The sequence below is a fragment of the Callithrix jacchus genome, chromosome 2, assembly GCF_049354715.1.
Source record: "Callithrix jacchus isolate 240 chromosome 2, calJac240_pri, whole genome shotgun sequence".
NCBI lineage: Eukaryota > Metazoa > Chordata > Mammalia > Primates > Cebidae > Callithrix > Callithrix jacchus.
In genome coordinates this window covers 41,611,041-41,630,215 of record NC_133503.1, presented here as the reverse complement: position 1 = coordinate 41,630,215, position 19,175 = coordinate 41,611,041, and the positions used below count along the sequence as shown (strand labels likewise).

Genomic DNA, 19,175 nt, shown 5'->3' with positions numbered 1-19,175 from the left:
TTAAAGCCTGGCATATAGTAAGTGCTTACTAAATGGTAGCTGTTATAATTAGGATATGCTTGGCTTGTCCTGAAAAGATGCTGCTTTTATTTTAAAATGAAGTGTAGATTTAAGGACTCAGTATTTGTACCATCTCTATATCCTAAGGCACTGATCCACACAGAAGTGAAAATCAAGAGAGAATTGCACCATCATGCAACCAAATGGAAAGAGAGAAGGTTACATCTCAGGTTCTAGAGCTTTCATTCCAGGATTATTTCCCCTCTTAGCACAGCCCTGTCATCGTGTCTGCACAGCAAAGCTCCCCAGTGGAAAATGTACAGAGACAAGTTCATAGGCACTCAGGTTGTGTTACCAGCGGCAAACAGGTCCACAGGTATCAAATTACCTGTGCCCAAAGCTCAAAATTTCATGTTCAAGTGGTGGTGTCAATACTGAGCTCTGGCTCATTTAGGAAACTTCAGTAAGCCCCAGACTCTTCTTTCAGGGCAGGATAACAGATGTCTATTTCTCCATTGGTTTGCTCAGAGTGGCTTGATGTTGCAGCAAATAGGCCTGGGAAGATGGGGAAGAGTCACTACCTTCCAGTCCACACTCATACTGATGATGACACAGTGAGGAGTCTGAATCTCTGGGCACAGCTGTGGATGGCTTCTTAGAAGCGCCATGTGCAGATGGAGTGGAGACGGGGTGGGGAGAAGGAACAGAGAGTCACAGGGCAGTAATTACCCCCCGGGGTGGGTTTCATCCTTGGATAACTCCATGTTCTTAAAAGCAGCATCACATAGGTTTCATACAAATGCTGCCAGGGACAGCATTGCTCATTCTCATTCTAATATTCCACAAGGTGATATAATACTCCACAAGGTGAGTGACAAACAGTTCTCATTCCTAAGCTGGACAAAGTAGGCTGGACTGAATCCTTGACTGTTAGGCTTCTGAGAATGGCTGACTTTCTTGAGGGTGGCAGGTGGGCCATGGCAACAGCTTCCCCTCCTTTTCCTTCTGAGTCCGGGCCTCTCAACTGCTTCCTTCTCCTCTCCCTGCCCTCATCTCTGCAAAGATGCTAAATCCTGGCTCTTTAAATGGGATGGCTCCTTTAGGAAGTCAGGCCTAGAGGAAATTCAATGAGAAATTTCCCACAGGGGATGCAAGGTCAAGTGGGAAGAGTAAGGGAGGGGCAGTACAGGCAGAGTGTGGCTGGGAAGCGTCCCTCCTCTGCTCACTCGCCTTGTGACAACTCTGCCTCACTCGCCTCCTTTGAAAATGAGGGGGAAAGTTACCCTAAAAAGTGTTTGTGTGGACTGCAGGAGTTAACATACAGCAAGAGGTGGGCACCTGTCTGGGCATCACCTTCCCTGACAGAAGGGCAAGGATTGATAATGTAGTAGTAGAGTTAAGAAGGAAATAAATAGCCTTAGGGTATGTGCAGCCATTTTTGCTTTTGGAAAAGCAAAAATAAAGGAGGACTCCAGGGCTCTGTTTAATTCAAATATTTAAAGCCAGCTTACTTTCTTTCCACTTCGTTTTTTGGTTAAAAAAAAAAAAAGGGAGGGATGCCCATCATATATATTTTTAAAGCAGAATTTTTTCTTTTTCTTTTTCTTTTTTTTGAGACGGAGTTTTGCTCTTTTTACCCAGTTGCTGGAGTGCAATGGCGCGATCTTGGCTCACCGCAATCTCCGTCTCCTGGGTTCAAGCAATTCTCCTGCCTCAGCCTCCCAAGTAGCTGGGAGTACAGGCACGCGCCACCATGCCCAGCTAATTTTTGTATTTTTAGTAGAGACGGGGTTTCACCATGTTGACCAGGATGGTCTCGATCTGTTGACCTCGTGATCCACCCACCTCGGCCTCCCAAAGTGCTGGGATTATAGGCGTGAGCCACTGCGCCCGGCCAGAATTTTTTTCTTAATATAGAAAGAAACTTTGTTGTTTCTAGCTATAAAAAGACTTCACAGTTATTGTTTAAAAAAATAATAGGCAAAAGACAAAACCAAACCAAATTATTGATACCCCTAATCCAGATACCAGTTATCATGTTACTATTTTAGAACCTTTGTGTATATATGCATCTATATGTATTTCATCTTGTGCATGAAAATGGCACCGTAATTTACATACTTTTCCATTCTCTTTTCTTCAAAGTAGTTTTGTTATCTAATATCCCCATATCAATAAACAGTTATCAGCAACACAATAGTCAGTAGTTGCACTATAGTTCATGGCTGTTTGATAACTACCCACCCATCAGTATAATTGGACATTTAAATGAGTTCCTTCTCATAATACAGGGGTCAAAATCCATTCACTGTGGCACAGGTCTCTCATTAATTCCTTCTGATAAATACTAGGGGTACAGTAGCTGACTCAAAAGATAAGCCCATCATAAGGCTTACAACATGTATTGCCTGAAAGGTCTCTCTGCTTTATAATCCCACCTCCTGTGGGGCAATTCGCCTCATACATGTTCCCTCTCTCCTCTCCTCTTTTTCAGTCTCTTGAGTGTATGGATTTTGTTGATTCTGTCCAGTGAACTAATCAAGACTACTAAGGCAAAAATGGGGCAGATCCAGTCTAGGTTCAAACCATCCCTCCAAAATAAACGAAAGCTGTGAGAGGAGACTTCTCTGAACCATGGCAGTGTTTCAGAACAAGGGGGTTGATGAGAGACAGGAGGGTAGATTTGGTTTCCCTTAGCCTCTTCTCCTGAATTGAGAATTATTGGCTTCCTCCAGTCCATTACTGGGCAAGCTGAGTCTGAACACTGAATTACAGCAAGGGAATGAATGAGCTTTTATATAGTAGACACAAATGCCGTGCACACAAACACACACAGACACCCCCCCCTCACCCCACAGCACCTCCAGCTGTGATGCTGGACACTCTGGCAGGTAAAATGTCCCTCTATAACCTTCATGGAATCACCAGGGAATGCTCCTTACTTATATTTTTAAGGGGGAAAGAAAACGCTAATCAATAATAAATTAATTTAGGTTAGAGGGAGGCCTGAATAACTGTAATGAGTATTTCAGCTAGTCCAAAAGAGGCATTCTCTACCCCCAATGGGCAGGAAGGGACAGCTGGCATTTCAGAGTTGGCAAATCCCTCCTGAAAGATCAATGTTGTCTCTGTATTGGATAGCCTGATCTGGTCCAAGGTTTATTTGTTGAAATAGATAATATAATATTCAGACTGTCAGCATTTGCACACATACGCTGCTTTCCCTTAACCCCTTCCCCCGCCCCCATGAAACTTTCAGAATCTGAATACCTTATCCCTTTATTCAAGAGTCAGAGTTTCTGAACAGGGGCAAAGGGAACTTCAAACCACGTGGTTACCATGAGGAGAGGAAAAGCGGCCAGAGCATCAATCTTCAAAAACTACAGGCTATCCAAACTTCTACTGAAACTTAAGAAAATGGAGTCCTTCCCCAAGTCCCTTCTATTATCATCCCCATCAGTATCTCTGCCTGCTTACGAGGATGACAGAGACAGGAGCAGAGACATTGCTGAGGAGCCACAGGACTCACACTTGTAGTTGGAGACCTACATGGGACACCAAGAGCTGGTAGAGGAAGCCATTCCCCCAGTATGCCTTCACCCATAACCAGAGGTAGAAGTGGCCTCTGAGGGGGCCCCGGGGGAATTTCCACTGGTGAATGCAGCTGCTTTCTGGGCAACTCACAGTACGTGTGGGCAGGGAAGAGCTCAAGAAATGAGTTGCCTGAAGCCGACTCATTCTGCAAGCTGCTCCCCAGCAGTTGATGGACTGTGAGTGAGTTTTGCAACTGTTCAGGAAAGGCCAACTCCCAGTGGGTTAGCACCAAAGCCGTGAGCTTTGTGTTCTTCCAGAATAGTAGCTGAGATGAGCTAACAGTACCAAGAGTTAACATTTACTGAGGGCCCATTACTAGGCAGGTCACGGAGCACATGGCTCTCATTATTTCCTTAATCCCCAAGACAAGATCAGCAGGTAGGTCCTACCGTGAGCCCCATTTCACAGGTGAGGAGACCATGTTTATGAATTTGGTGTTCTGGGAAATCACAGAAAACCTTCCAGGACATTTTAATCAGGCCTGCACCAACCCACCCCTTGCCCCTCGCCTCTCTAAGTATTTGGCAAAACACTCTGTTTATACATCTCTTGTGAGGTTACACTGCCACTGAACAGCCAAAATTCCCCTACAAGCCTTATCTAGGAAAGGAAACTGGCTTTTTTTTTTTTTTGCCACTTTTAAATTGCATGAGGCATAAGGAGAATAACTCTGAAATCAAAGTAGCTAATCTGTTGCCAATGTGTTGTGTTCAGAATCAACAAAGCCAGACAACCACAGGGCCTGCTGGGGCTCTTACCAAGTGGTAGCAGCAACTTTCCAAAGAACCCGTGTCACATAGGATTAGGAGGACTATGATAAAACCCATGACTGTACCCTAGAAATTGATTTTGTTGACAGGATTTATAGAGATGACTATTTACATAGGGCTTGGTTTTGAGAATGGGGTGGATGAAGACAGACAGACTGTTTACTTAAGAGAACCAGCATGGCCAGGCCACCATAAGCATAGAGCAAGGGATTTGTCTTTATAGTTAGGAAATTTCAGGGCTCCAAGCATAGAAAAATCAATTGTTACATGGAATTATCTCCTAGGCCAATTACTTAGGGTAGATAATAAATGATCTTGTGCCTCTTCCATGTTAATGACAAGCTTCGGATAAAGGAGCTCTTAGTTTATCAATAAACCAAGTTTTATTGTATTTTAAACTAAAATGGATTTAATTAACAAATATTTAGGAAGCATCAGGGCCAGGCCTTGTCCTAAGTGCTGAGAATCCTGTGATATACAAGGTAGGACAGGCCTTGCTCTCATGGAGCTTAGTGTCATGAGGAGAGATAGACATTAAGCAGCTGAATGAATTACTGGGCAAGAACATTTCAGAGGCAAACTGCTATGGAGTTTCCCAGTTCATCATCTGCAAGCTGCTCAGCAGAAGATGAACTGTGGGTGAGTTTTGCAACTGTTCAGGATAAGGCCAACTCCCGGTGGGTTAGCACTAAAGCTGAGTGCTCTGTTTTCCTCCAGAATAGTAGCCGAGATGAGTTAACAGTAGTAACAGTAGTAAGAGTTGTCAACTCTTACTACTGTTAGGGAAATAACAGAGTGATGTGGTAGACAGTGATGGGTGTGGGGACAGAAGGGTCAGGGCAGGCTGTAGCATGTGAAGATCAGGGAAGAACCATCTGAGGCAGCAGGAGCAGGTGTTGCTAAGGCCCCACAGTGAGAATGGACGTGGTTTGTATGAGGACAAGAATAAGCCCAGGAGCATACAAGCCTCGGGGAGGCAGCCGCATCCGGGAAGGTTGGAGAGGTTAAGTCAGGAAAGCAAGGGCTGACCATGTAGGCTATGAGAAATAGTTTAGATTTTATTCTATGTGCAATTCTACAACATTGGGGAGTTTTAACCAAATTCCCGAATCTGAGGCACTGCTAAACCTACGAAATATTTACAGAATTAAAAAACAAAAACGAAACAAAAAATCCTTAACATCTCAAAGATCCTGGGATCTCCAAAGTGGGGGGCTAAATTCCTCTTTTTGCAAAATGGATTGTCCAGAAATCTCTTCCAGTGTATTTCATTTGTTTACTCATTCACATCACATATAAATAAATGTTTGTCACTACATTCCAGCCGCTGTGCTTGGCACTGAGGAGTTACAATTGAGAAAACAGATTTGGCCCACAGAGAATGAGACAAATAACCCGGTGATGACAACACACTGTGATAGGTGCTCCATTGGGGGATGGTGCTTCTCTAACACATGAGAGTTATCCCACTCAGTCTAGGGAGCGTGGGGGAGGAAGGCATGAGGAGGGGGAAGCAGGAAAGGCTTTCTGAAGGAAATGACGTTTAGTAACACCATGTTCCTCAGAGGTGAGAGGAAACAGGGCAAGGTTGAGGAAGTGAAACAAGTTCAGAAAGGTCAAAGTAGCGAGTTTAAACAGAGGCTATAGTGTCAAGCCAGAGTAGGTCACCCAGGCCTCCCAGTTAATAAAAAGGATTTAGGAGTATACAGTATCCATGGGGCCATCAAACACTTTTATGCAGGAGAGTGCTGTGTTTGAGCTTGCAAGTTAGAACAATCCCATAGGTTTCAGTATAGAGAATGAGCCAGTCAAAGAGTCAGGAAGGCCAGATGGGCAAGGCTTGGGCTGAGGTGGTGGCAGTGGGGATGGTGACTGGTAGGCTGCTGTAAGAACTTAACTGAAGGTCTTGATCATTGACAAGAAGTCAGTGATGAGTAAAGGAAGCTGGCCAGGTTTCCAGGCACCAGATAGAATTCATGGAAACAGGGAGATGTACAGGTATGGGTGCAGGGGAGGAAGGGGAACCATTCATGCATAACAGTCAACTGGCTTAGGAGACATTTGGGTAGATGGGTCTAAAGAACAGGTAGGATATCTGGGATATGGTCTTTGGCATTGATATGGTTTGGCTGTGTCCCTACCCAAATCTCATCTTGAACTGTAATCCCCACATGTCTAGGGAGAGACCTGGTGGGAAGAGACTGGATCATGGGGGTGAACCCTCCATGCTGTTCTCATGACAGTGAGTGAGTTCTCACAAGATCTGATGGTTTTACAAGAAGCTCTTCTTCCTTCGCTCCTCACACTTCTCTAGCCTGCTGCCACACAAGACATGCCGCTTACCGTGACTGTAAGTTTCCTGAGGTCTCCCCAGCCATGTGGAACTGTGAATCAACTAAATCTCTTATCTTTATAAATTACCCAGTCTCAGGTACTTCTTTGCAGCAATGAGAAAATGGACTAATACAGATATGTGTTGCTGACAACTGGAACTATAGAAAGGGACAAGATAAATCAGAGTTAAGAAGAGAATTGAAAATCTGACTCTCAGAAATAAGAACTCTTAAGGGGAAAGGAGCCTTTAAAGGAGACTCTTTTGAGTCAGAGAGATGTCCAGCAAATTTCAAGAGTGTCGTGCCACCAAAGACAAGCAAAGTGATGGTTTTGAACCAAGGGGGCTGTTGATAATGACCATTGTTGCCAGAAATCAAGTAAAAGCAGACCTGAAAGGGGTCATGAAGGTTTGACAGGGAGGTCATGGTGACCTTGGTGAGAGGCAGTGTCAGTGGGTTCGGCACAGACAAAGTGCAGGCTGAGTGGGGAGGGAGACATGAGACACTCCCATATTTAGTTTTAAGAGCAGGGATGAAAATATTTCAGCGCAAGACTTTTCCCACAGTAACAAATGAGGTGTGGAATTACCAAACATTGGAAATAACTCCAGATTTTTCAAAAGGGAAATAAAAGACAGCAAATTACTTCAGACAAGAAAAGGCCCAAGAAACCCTCCAAGATTCCTCTTTCCGATGTCTTCCGGAGTGGCCACCCAATGGCTTGGAGCTAAAAACTCTTCCTTTTTCCCTGGGAGCCAAGCCCCAGGTGTGGGGAAGATGGCCCAGGGGCACGAGTCTTCAGTCATACATCACGGTGTCTGCTCTGAGCAGCAAGGGCAGCGTACAGGAGCAGTGATCACAGCCAGCAGAGCTGGCTGTCATGAAAAGCCAGTCATGAAAAGCAACACATCTCAGGAGGTCCCGGGCTGGTTCAAGAAGCTGATATAGTCCCTGTTTACACTTGGGCTCCCACAGCTCTCTTCACTGCCTCTCTTGCTCATACACCCAACAAGTATTTAGTAAGTGCTGCCTTGGTGCCAGGAAAGGTACTGAATGCTGAAGAAGAATAAGCCCTTGTCCAAGCCCTTGAGGAGCGTGCAGTCCAGTGGGGGAAAGCTGGTATCTAAATGGCTGATAATCATCATGTATTTAGTAGGCCAGGCACAGTGGCTCATACCTGTAATCCTAATACTTTGGGATGCCAAAGCAGGTCGATCACCTGAGGTCAGGAGTTTGAGACCAGCCTGGCCAACATGGTAAAACCCCATCTTTACTAAAAACACAAATATTAGTGGGGTTTGATGGCGGGCTCCTGTAATCCCAGCTACTTGAGAGGCTGAGGCAGGAGAATCACTTGAACCAGGAGACAGAGGTTGCAGTGAGCCAAGATTGCACTGCTGCATTCCAGCCTAGGTGATAGAGTGGATTTTTTTTCAAAAAAAAAAAAATCATGTATTTAGTTAAGTAATGTGTGGTGGGCTCGGCAGCCTGGAGTCAGATGATTTCTAGGTCAATCACTTACAAGCTGGGTGACCTTGTGCAAGTTAGATGACTCTCCCGAACCTCAGTTTCCTACTTGAAAAATGAAGTCATTAACAGCCTCCCTCCTTGGGCAATTGTGAGGGAATGTGAAGCCCTCACCTCAGTGTCTGGCACCAAGGGAGTCCCCATGAGTGGCAGCAGCTGCTGTTAAGTACAATGACAGAAATGAGCCCTGGCTATTGTAGTAGCGCTGAATAGCGGCACCTAAGCCAGTCAAGGGGCAGGGCAGCAGGGAAGGCTCCTGTCTCAGTGGATCCTAAAAGAAAGAGCAGATATTAGCAAGTGTAGGTCGGGGGAGCAAATCCTATGTGGAGAGAACTGCAGTCTCCATTTTTCTATGTTTCTTGCAAAGTTGTCAACCTTATACAATGAACACAATGCTGCTTCTTCTGGCTGCTGATTCAACAGAAAGAGCACTGAACTTTGAATCCAAAGGTCCAGGCTTATAAAGGAGCTTAATGGGTTAAGAGTGCCACACAGGCTGGGCACAGTGGCTCACGCCTGTAATCCCAGCACTTTGGGAGGTTGAGGCAGGCAGATCACTTGAGGTCAGGAGTTTGAGACCAGCCTGGCCAACGTAGTGAGAACCCATCTCTACTGAAAATACCAAAGTTAGCTGGGCATGATGCCATGCACCTGTAATCCCAGCTGCTCAGGAGGTTGAGGCAGGAGAATCATTTGAACTTGGGAGGTGGAGGTTGCAGTGAGCAGAGATTACGCCACTGCACTCCAACACTCGGGTGACAGGGTGAGACACTGCCTCAAAAAAAAAAAAAAAGACTGCCACACAGACTTGAACAGGCCACTTATGCCCTCTCAGCTTCAGTGTCCCCCATTTAGAAAATGGAGGAGATAGCTGCATTGGATCATATTTATCACATACCTGCAAAGAGCCATCAAGTGCTGGGGAAACAGTAGTGAACAAGAAACAGACATGGGCCCGACCTACGTTACAGTTTAGTGCAGGAATCAGAGAAGAAAATGGGCAACTATAGTACAGTATGCCAACTGCTATGATTTGGCTTAATGCCAAAACCAAATTAAACACTCTGAAAACTGTGTTTCAAGTGGCTCTGAAAACTGAAAAGCACTATAAATATATTTTGTAGTATTATTGTTATTCTTGACAACAGTGCCAGCCAGATTCCAAACCTATCAGAAATTTTTCCAACTTCTGGTCTGCCGATGGCACCCTGTCTCCAAGGCAGCTGTGGGTGAGCATGCACATCAAACACATGTACATGTTTACTATTGACATGCCAGCTCTGCCAGGTTTTCTGTGGTCTGGTAATCAACCATGACTGAGTGTCTTGGCATTTGATGAGGTCTGCTTTCTCTGTGGAGCATTATGCTTGGTGATCTCACATGTTTCATGGATCCAATTCCTACAGGCTTGCAATGCAGCCTGATGAACTGATTCCTTCATCTGACAAGCACTATGTGGCAAACACAAGCCAAACACTGTTCTGAGAGGCCAGCTAAGTGGTCCCTGGTCCACAGATGATCAGTTTAGTGAAAAAGACACTTGGGAACTAATATGCTGAGGTGTTATCATTCATTCTAGATTGTATATAATGAGTGATCATATAATTTATCATACAAACCAGCACATTGAAATGGGAAGGCACAGTTAAATTTATACCAGGGCAACAGAACTAACAGGCAAATGAAGATGTATGCTCCCTACATATAATTTAAAGGTCAAATGGCTTGTTAAAAGTAATGACAGATGAGTGCCAGAGCCAAAGCACATTGATATTATAGCCTAATTAGATGTCACTCACAGTTTGCTTTCCATGGAACTAGTTATAGCCTTTTCTCGGCTCTTTGCAATATGTAATTCTCTTTGCAAATTAGATCCCAAAGGCATTTATGGATCCTGAGATTATGAGCTGAAAACTGCATAATGATGAAAATCAGACACCTGAGTCTTTTTTTTTAATGGTGGAAATTTTCATTACAGTATTGAAATGTAAGTTTCAATGGCAGATGTAGACCTCTGCCTAATGGTCTGCTACTTAGGTTTATGTTAAGCCCCTAACTAAAGTAATTCCTTTCTGCGGCTCCAAAAGGAACCGTCTTTCCAAGTGCTTTTTAACATCAAAATGTAAAAGCTGTCTCTAAGCTACTCTAGGGCTAAGCTAAATTAATTCCTCATTTTGGGGCTCGCTCTTTACATTCAGTGGTGAAAGGACTTTTACTTCAATGCATATGAGCGTGGAGGTGGTGCTCCCAGGAAGAAGAACCAGAGGAGGGACACAAAAACTCTTGGAAACAATCATGCTATGGTGTCTGGGAGTCACTATTCTGCCCAAAGGGCTCACCTGCCAAGCCCACAGGGCATTTCCCATGAAAAACTTAATTTCAAAGTAGATTCCCGCTGATTAATTCCTCCCATCTAAGAAATGAACGCCAGTTCATAAATGTAAAAGCAGACATGGCTGGCAAGTGTCTGATGTGGTCTACTGAGCAGCAGATGTCTCACCACACAGGCATCATGACTTCTCATTTTTCTTAAGGAACAAACGGTTGGCTAATCTCGGGCTTAGAGAAGACATAAATCTCATAAAGACGATTCTGTTTCATTGTCACATGCCATATTTCATTTATTTCCTTTTTTTATATTTTTGAGACACTCTAGACTGGAGTGCAGTGGCATGATCTCAGCTCGTTGCAAGCTCCGCCTTCCAGGTTCAAGCAATTCTCATGCCTCATCCTCCTAAGTAGCTGGGATTACAGCTGCCTGCCACCATGCCCAGCTAATTTTTGTATTTTTAGTAGAGATGGGGTTTCACCATGTTGGCTAGGCTGGTCTCGAACTCCTGACCTCAGGTCATCCACTTGCCTCAGCCTCCCAAACTGCTGGGATTACAGCCGTGAGCCACCGTACCTAGCCTATTGTGCCATATTTCAGATGAGAAAATTTAAAAATTAAGGGAAAAAGTCAAAGTTGGTTAAAAACAAAAACCTCTTTATGGCAGTTCTCTCTCAAACCTAAATAAGAATCAGAAAGAAACCCAAGCCTGCATTTGCAAAAATACAAAACAAACAATCATCCCCACACTCCACCCCCACACTTTTATACTATTGGGCATCCAATTGTATAAAACTTCTGGACCAGGTGTTGAGTTCTGTACCAACTTAGGCTGTTTATTAGAAATCTCCTACACTTTGATAGCTATCATTCTTTATAAAAATAAGTGTATCCTTTTTTTTTGAGTGGACACTGAAAATTTGGTTAAAATATCTTTTTTTCTAAAACATTTCTGAAAATATCTTACATGCTTACAAAAGAAAAACTCATGCTAAGTAAGGTATGGAAGATAACCTTTCTCTGTGACAAGATGATATCAAATACATTTTCCTTCACTATCTCCAAAAAGTGCCACAGTCCTCTATCTGCAGGCACCCCTAAGCATTTTTCTTAGGCTTCTCATAAGCTGCCTTTCAAGATGCTGATCAGTTCTTTCAATCATTAACTGTTTACAAGTTCTGCTAGCTGCAAGCCTGACCCTAGATTTCTAAATTTTTACTGGTTAAAATAATACCAGCACTTAGTTATCTGTGAAGCACCAAAAAGTAAGAGTTAGCCCTTAGGTCAATTAAACAGCATTACACAGGAGACAGAACATTTGGGCTCCTTTTATGTGGGAAAAGCAAGTCTTTTAAAGAGCTAGAGCAACAGATGTATTTGGAGCACACAGGTTCTCTCTGGCATCCTTCCTGTAGCTCCGTATCAAATTCGAAATGTCATTAAATCACAGATTTACACTTAAGCTTGCTTATCTCTGATAATGGACTTGGAAACATATCAAAGAACCTGACCATGTGTACTTATCAGTCCCGGACAGGTATGAGGCTTAGAAACTCAGTACAGGACTTTCTTGCTCACTTGTTTAGAAACTCAGATGTAGCATATCAGCAAGTATTTGGCTGAGGGTTCCAATTACCTATGATCCAAGTAATCCTATATTGCTACAAAGTTGCCTGCTTACAGACTACAGATTTAAAATACTCTTACAATGGATAATTCACAACCATGGGATAGAGGCATATATCTATAAATAAATTTATGAATATGCTTCGATTTGTTTCAAGGAATGGGACGATTAATAGACTAATTTTTATATCACGATTATATCACTCAATAAAATTTCCAGACAGTATAAAAGCATGGATAGGAAAAGTAACTCTCCCTTCCTATTGAATCCATCTCCAGAAGTAACCATTAGTATGAGTTTCTCATATTTTCTCCAGAGATACTACATGAGCTTACAAGCTGGTATGGGTGGAAGGGTGTGTGTGTGATTTCATGCCCTCCTTCCCATTAAAAACAAATGACCACTAGTTATTCACATTGTTCTGAACCCTGTCTGTTTTCCTTAAAGTACCTCCTGGAGATTGCTCCAGCATTACATGAAAAGTTGTCCTTTCGTTCTTTCTTAGTGGATATATAGCATTCCATTGTGGAGATGTACAATGACATACCCAACCAGATCCTTAACAAAGAATAATAGGTTGTTTCCTATCTTTTATTTTGAATGGGACAGAATCTCTGAGCTGGATAAAACAGAAGAGGCACTGAATAAATGTTGACATTTGGTTCTACCTGCTGCCATCCTCCTTTTAAGAAATACTAATGTCTAAACACTGTGGAGAGGCTATTAGAAGAAACAGATGTCACTCTTCCTGCTGTTACACACAGGAAGATACAATATTTCTCTGTTTTGATGCTGCCCTCTAACAGCAACTGAATACTGGGAAGAGGAGCTACTTAGTTTTGCCAAAACCAAATTTATCTTGCCGGGCAGGCAAGCCTCAATATCTAGCAGCCCTTATCAAAGAAAAATTATCTTCACAGTAAACCTTTTAGGTTTAGGGAAGCCGAGGGTGTGGTCTAGGTCAAGATCACCTGTCCCTTCCACACCGCATGACTCAGAACTCTAATTCTACTTGGACTGTGATTTAGGACATTTATAGGCTTTGGACAAAAAAGATCCCAAATGGTGAGGTGGGAAAGTCTCTGGACTTCATGGACTTTGGGCAAATTACTTAACCTTTCTAAGGTTGCTTCCTACCTGTAAAAATGGGAAAACAATACCTACCTCGGAGAAGTAACTGTGAGGATTAAGAAAGACAATGCCTATGTAAATTGTGAAGCAAAGTGCCTGAATTCAGAAATGTTAACTCCTATTAATAAAACAATGCAAAGTCACTTTGTTTTTGAAGAAACATCTTGGTCCTACCTAAAAATATGTCTCTTGAAAATTCTGGCCTGTGCTGATTCTCCGCTCTCCTGACTCCATGCTCTCTAGGCCCTCATTCCTCCTGCACACCCTGCAGAATGGTTTGTTACTTCTCGGGCACGCAGTACGAGCCGGGTGCAGTGGCTCATGCTCGTAATCCCAGTGCTTTGGGAGGCTGAGGTGGGAGGATCAGTTGAGGCCAAAGAGTTTCAGGGCACTCAATATTTTTTTTCTCCTTTTTTGTGTTTATGCAGTTCCATTTCTTGCAATGTTTCCCAACTTCCCATGGGTAACTTTTACTCACTTACCAAGATGCAGCCTGGAGGGTGAGGCCCAGTGTCCCTCCCCTGGATGCCACTGCATCCTGAGTCTGCCTCCGTCACAGCACTGTCATACTACCTTAAAGGCACCTGGGTGCAGGTCTCACGTACACAGAATACTACCTCCCCAACACTATCCTGGCATGCCGTAGACACATGATAACTGCTTGTTGAACTCATATGAACCCTATGGAGACAAGGATTCCAGACAGCCTCAATAAAACCTTATCTATGCCTCTGGCATCTTCTTTCAACCAACAACATGGGTATCTGCCCTTCAGGTATTTATATTCCCACAGACCTCAATTTAGAATACATGCCATGTAGCTCCTATCAAAAGCATGGCCAAGACAACTGGGATCCTCTAGAGGGATCCTGCCTTCCATCTATCATCCTGTTACCAGGCAGATGACCAGCAAACACGCTTTCTCTAGGTTGTTCTTTTTGTTGCACCATAGTAAAAACAACCTTTCAATACTTTAGCTTAACATTCGACTCTGTATTTAATCAAAACCAATGAGAGAAACTGCTTTATAGAGAGGGCCTCATTTATTTTTTGCATGAAACTGCTTTGGAAGATATTGTCTAATGAGCTACTCAAAATCATTAATATAGAGACTCATATGACAAATTAATATTATAACTTGTAGCTCTTGATGAACTGTTTTTTTTTTTTTGAACAGACAATTGAACTGTACATCCCATTATATTTTTTCCCTTGTTTGTCATGGCTATTAGGTGGCTCAGGACAGCTTTATGATGAATTACTCTCTTCCTCTCTCAGACTTTGTTAATCTGTTATTTTTTATTCTCATTTTACTCAACTATATATGTATTTAAAAAAAAAAGAGTAACGAGCCTCACATTCCTGGATTTTGTTTGGTTATCAACCATGTTTAGAGAACAGCTGTCACCAGATACCTGGCACGTGTCACCCAACTGTGCTGTAAACATACACGTACATGTCCAGAATTTGTCAGTATACAAAGACTTGAAATAACAAATGCCTGTACTTAGTAAAGACTTGCCACTCTTGAAAATGCTGCCTCAGTTTTAGCTGGCAATAGGAGACAAGCATGCATATGATGCTTGCCTGCACAGATTTTGAGATGGATATAGCACCCTTGCTATAAAGCCATCACTTAATAAATGTATTAAAACCAGTCTAGCCCTTGCGGCATAATTATACCTGGATCCCAAGAAATAAAAAAAAGGAAATGAAAAAAATGAAGAAGAAGTTCAATTCCCAAATTGCAAACCTAACAGTAAATTGGAAATGCAATCGGTAGATGCTGGGATTGTGCCTACACCAGAGATAAATACTGGGCTTGCAAACATCCTGCTACCACCTCTTCTTCAATTTGGAAGACAGTGTAGTGACAACCCGATGGTCAGCTTTTGAGGGAAAGTTTTTAGTTTTGTTTTTAATGGCAGAAATGGGCAAATATAGGAGGAAATCTCACAAGTATGGGAAAAAAAAATAGCTTACCTGAGATTGAAGAGTTATGGAATGCTTAAGGAGAGACAACACCTCTGGCAACATATTTAAACTTTAAAGAGGTGGCTTGACAAAAGTTTGAAACTTGGGAAGTAATGAGGTATCACATAAAACTTATTCCCCTCCCTTTTCTTCCTCATGATGGAGTACACAGCAACTGCCTCCCAGCAAAGGAATGGCTATATGAGTATGATTTCTGAGTATCTGTCAAATCTCAAAATCTCAAGTGTGGCTCTCATCTGGGGCTACAAACCATGGCCAGGAATGAGGGACTAGTCCTCATGATGATGGAAGACTTGTTGGCTAGAGGGTCACATAGGCCTCAGCTCAAATTCCAGTTCCACTGCTTTCCAGTCCTGTGATCTTGGGGAAGTCACTTCATCCCTCTGAAACCCAGTTTCCCTGTCTGTAAAATGGGAATATTGATAGTGGTTGTTCATCTAACTGGGCTGAAAGATTAGAAAACATATGTAAAAGCCCTAGGCTAGGGCCTGGCAACAGCAGATGGTCAATAAATGTTTCTCCCATTTTTTTTCCTCCTTGGAATCCCCATTTTTGTCCTTCATGTTCTCTGTCCTTTATTACAGCTCATTTCAAGGATTTCCCGCTCTTTCTTCCCCCTCTCTTTTTCTCTTAAACTCTGGTCTGCTCACCTCTGTTTTTAGGTACTCATTCTCTGTTTCCTATTCTCTCATGTTCTTGTTATCTCTCCAAAGAACCCCAGCACCTGAAGCTTGAGGGGAACCAGAGAATGGAGGGGAAGAAAAAGAAGAAACATGACTGGGCTGCTTCAGTCTCTTTGCTGACATGCCCTGCTTCAATAGCTTGCCAATAACCAACCACTGCCCATGAAGACACCTGAACAGAGTGGTTGTGGGTGGGGCAGTACTAGAACTGAACTGCCTGGGTTCAGATCACCATCTCTACCCTCAGCTAAGTCAGGTAATCTCTCTGTGCCTGCATCCTCATGTGTAAACTGTGGAGTACAACAGTACCTCCAGCATGATATTGATTTAAGAAGTACATACCTGTAAAGTGCCTGGCACACTGGGGCTTTATTAATGTGAGGTATCAATGTCATCGCAACCATCATCATCATCATAGCTCATGGAGACTTCATTTCAACCTTTGAGAGCAAAATTTGTTCTCAGGAAATGAACCAGGTACTGGAAGATCAAACTGAGGTGGAATTTTCCAGCCACTCAATGTGATTCCTGGCAGAATAATCCGTTCTTATCCAAACTCATAGGTTTTCGACAATGTCACCACAAGTTGGAGACTCTCGTGAAGCTCGTGAGCTAGATGCTGGCTGCCCCATTGTTTCTGGCAGGCCACCAGAAGATGCCACCACCCGGTGGCTTGTGTTTGAGGAGCTCTCAGAGCTGCTGAGCCACTGTTTTTGCATGTTCATGGATCTCACAGAAAAGAAGGGGCCCCTCCCTTTCAGATTATTTTTCTTCTGTTTAATCACATTCTAAGATGCACTCTGGACAACACTGTCATTAAAATGAATGGAGGCCAACCCCAGCACACCGGTGTTTGCCATATGTTCTCTAATGACCCGTAATGGGCACTGATAATGAAAGCCTTTTCCCAGAAATTTGTTTTTTAAATGAATCAACTGTGTCCAAGGCTAAGTAGGAAGATAACATTTTCTTCATTATAAAAAAACTATAAAATACATTATTCTTGAAGCAGGCAGTCAACTAGGAATAAAATAAATTATGCAAGAAGCATTCGGACTGAAAAAAGGGGATATTCTCAGAGAATATATAAGACTCTACTGAGGGGAAAGAAAGCAGTACAGATTTGGATCCTAGAGTGTAAAGTCATCAAATCCTTCACTAAGTTCACATAAGAAAGGTCCAGTGTAGTGACATCTGTGGCTGTCTCTTCTCTGCGGACTACCCCTTTTCAATTTGCAGAGTCCACGTGCCTTGGGTGTTGCTCTCCGTGAACAGGTGATTCAGGCCTAGACCTGCAGAGCTTCACCTATACCCCTGGCCACAGAGATTGGTTAAGGGATGGGGATGGGACTCAATATGTACCAACAGGAATGAGGCCAGACTGTATTTCAAACTGCTGAAAAAGAAAGCCTCTCTCTTTCTTTTCTGCTGGGCTTACGCTTTTTAAGAAAGTTAAGTCCAACTGGTAGTAACCACCCTGCGATCAAAAGGAAAGAACTTATCTAAGAGGTGACTCAGCAAAGAGGAAAGCTGACCTGAGATGGCAAGAGCTGGGTTCTGATGGCAACATCCATGCCCCTGGTCCTCGCCATGCCTGAATACAGATGTTCCTGCACACTGGAAAACAAGTAAGTTCCATTTTAGCCTAACTTAGTTGGGCTAGGTTTTCTGTTACTTGCAACCAAGAGCACTGATCGGTAAATTTGCTCAAGTTGACATATAGGGTCTTGAATATAACAACAGTCTGTACATGTAAAAGATGTCATATTAGGGAAATTTGCACTAGTGTTCAGTTTCCAGAAACATGTGAGGAAAATAGGAATAGCTCTGTTAGAGCCCACAGAGGCTCTGGATTGGGAGAAATGCAAACATTGCAAAAGCAAAGGCTCCAACAGTCACTTCAACAGTGATGGTGCTCTGTGACAATGTGTCAGACCATCACCACTGAGTATCTGGGATGCAGTTTCTATAGTTCACCTATAGTTTGAGACACAGAATGGATGCTACCCATCTAAATGAAAATAAATACCACATGTACTTTAGCAGGTTTAGCACTGTCAGTGCAGGCTAAACAAAACAGCTCTGTGTAAGGAGTAAAAACAAGCAGGAATTTCCTGCAAGTCTACATGATCGTTATTTATGTCTTTTCCTTATAAATCCTACCATGTATCTGGTCTATCCTGATTGTTTGAGTTGCTTTACCCTCTCAGAGCCCAGAGCTAGTCTCTTAGAGACACAGCCTGATTCCAAGGTAAGCAAACAGCCTTTGCTAAAAGCTGAAGGTGTCAGAATGTGTCTGATGTGCTTAGTCTTGGGTTGCAACACAGAAAAGAAGAATATAGCTGATTTCTGAACCTATTTTGTTGGCTTTTTAACATTACAAAACTCAAGGCAGTTGGATGATGCAGAATGTCATAGGATCTTGTGTGACACTTAGAAACAAAAACAGGCCCTTTGTGGAAGAAAATGTGAGCTAAAAAAAAAAAAAAAAAAAGAAGAGTTCCAGATGGTGAGGTCTATTTGACTATGAAGCAAAACTGTGATGAAAATAGGGAACGTCTCAAGCAAGTCAATTACATGAAATAAATTGACAGAAGATGTTCCATCCAGATCCAGTCATTATGGAATTCTGGAATGGGAAGACAACATTACTAGGCTTCCCCAGCTTTAATGCCCAAAGAAGTAAAAAGCATATTGACACCAGAAAACAAAACAATTTTACTATTACAGATGAGAAGCATATGCTCAAAGTTAACTATAAGCAGTTATGGGCCCTGTGTGATCCTGCCTCTGAGTCTTTTCCCACTGCTCCCTGTCCAAATCCAACCTATCCTCAAGGTGCATATTCAAATGCAAATTTGATCACAAAGCCTTCCTTAATCATCCCAGTTCAAAGTCATCTCTCCTGCCTAGGAATTCCAGCAGCACCTTATCCTGTAGACTGAGACCATTTGATACAGGCATTTTATGTTTCTGTTATTCTCATCGTGAAGTGTACGATCCCCTGTAACTCATCTTTAATGTGCTTACATATTGAAGACATTCAGAAAAATCTGTTGAGTGACTGAAAGAGTTAAAAAAGCTCAAAAAATGGGGCACAGAAAGCCCTCTCTAAGTGCTGCTTCCACTGTCTCTTGTCTGTTTCTCTTTGCATACTAGAATAGCTACAACTGGACTTTCTCTATG

The 19,175-nt window shown here is 42.8% G+C and overlaps 1 protein-coding gene across 28 annotated transcripts in view; it reads right to left on the bottom strand.

The window, feature by feature from the left end:
• The window catches only part of ARHGAP26 (Rho GTPase activating protein 26), a 914,282-nt gene that overhangs the window by 47,676 nt on the left and 847,431 nt on the right, over positions 1-19,175 (bottom strand). For 3 of the 28 annotated variants that reach the window (XR_013531307.1, XM_078361988.1, XM_078361952.1), the window contains exon 21: positions 17,525-17,606. The exons of the other annotated variants lie outside the window; for them this stretch is intronic. Coding sequence is in view for 2 of the 3 variants with exons in the window: in XM_078361988.1 (XP_078218114.1) it covers positions 17,525-17,606 (82 nt within the window). In the remaining variant the exon portion in view is untranslated. The remainder of the gene's footprint in view (positions 1-17,524; positions 17,607-19,175) is intronic. 28 annotated transcript variants of the gene reach the window in all.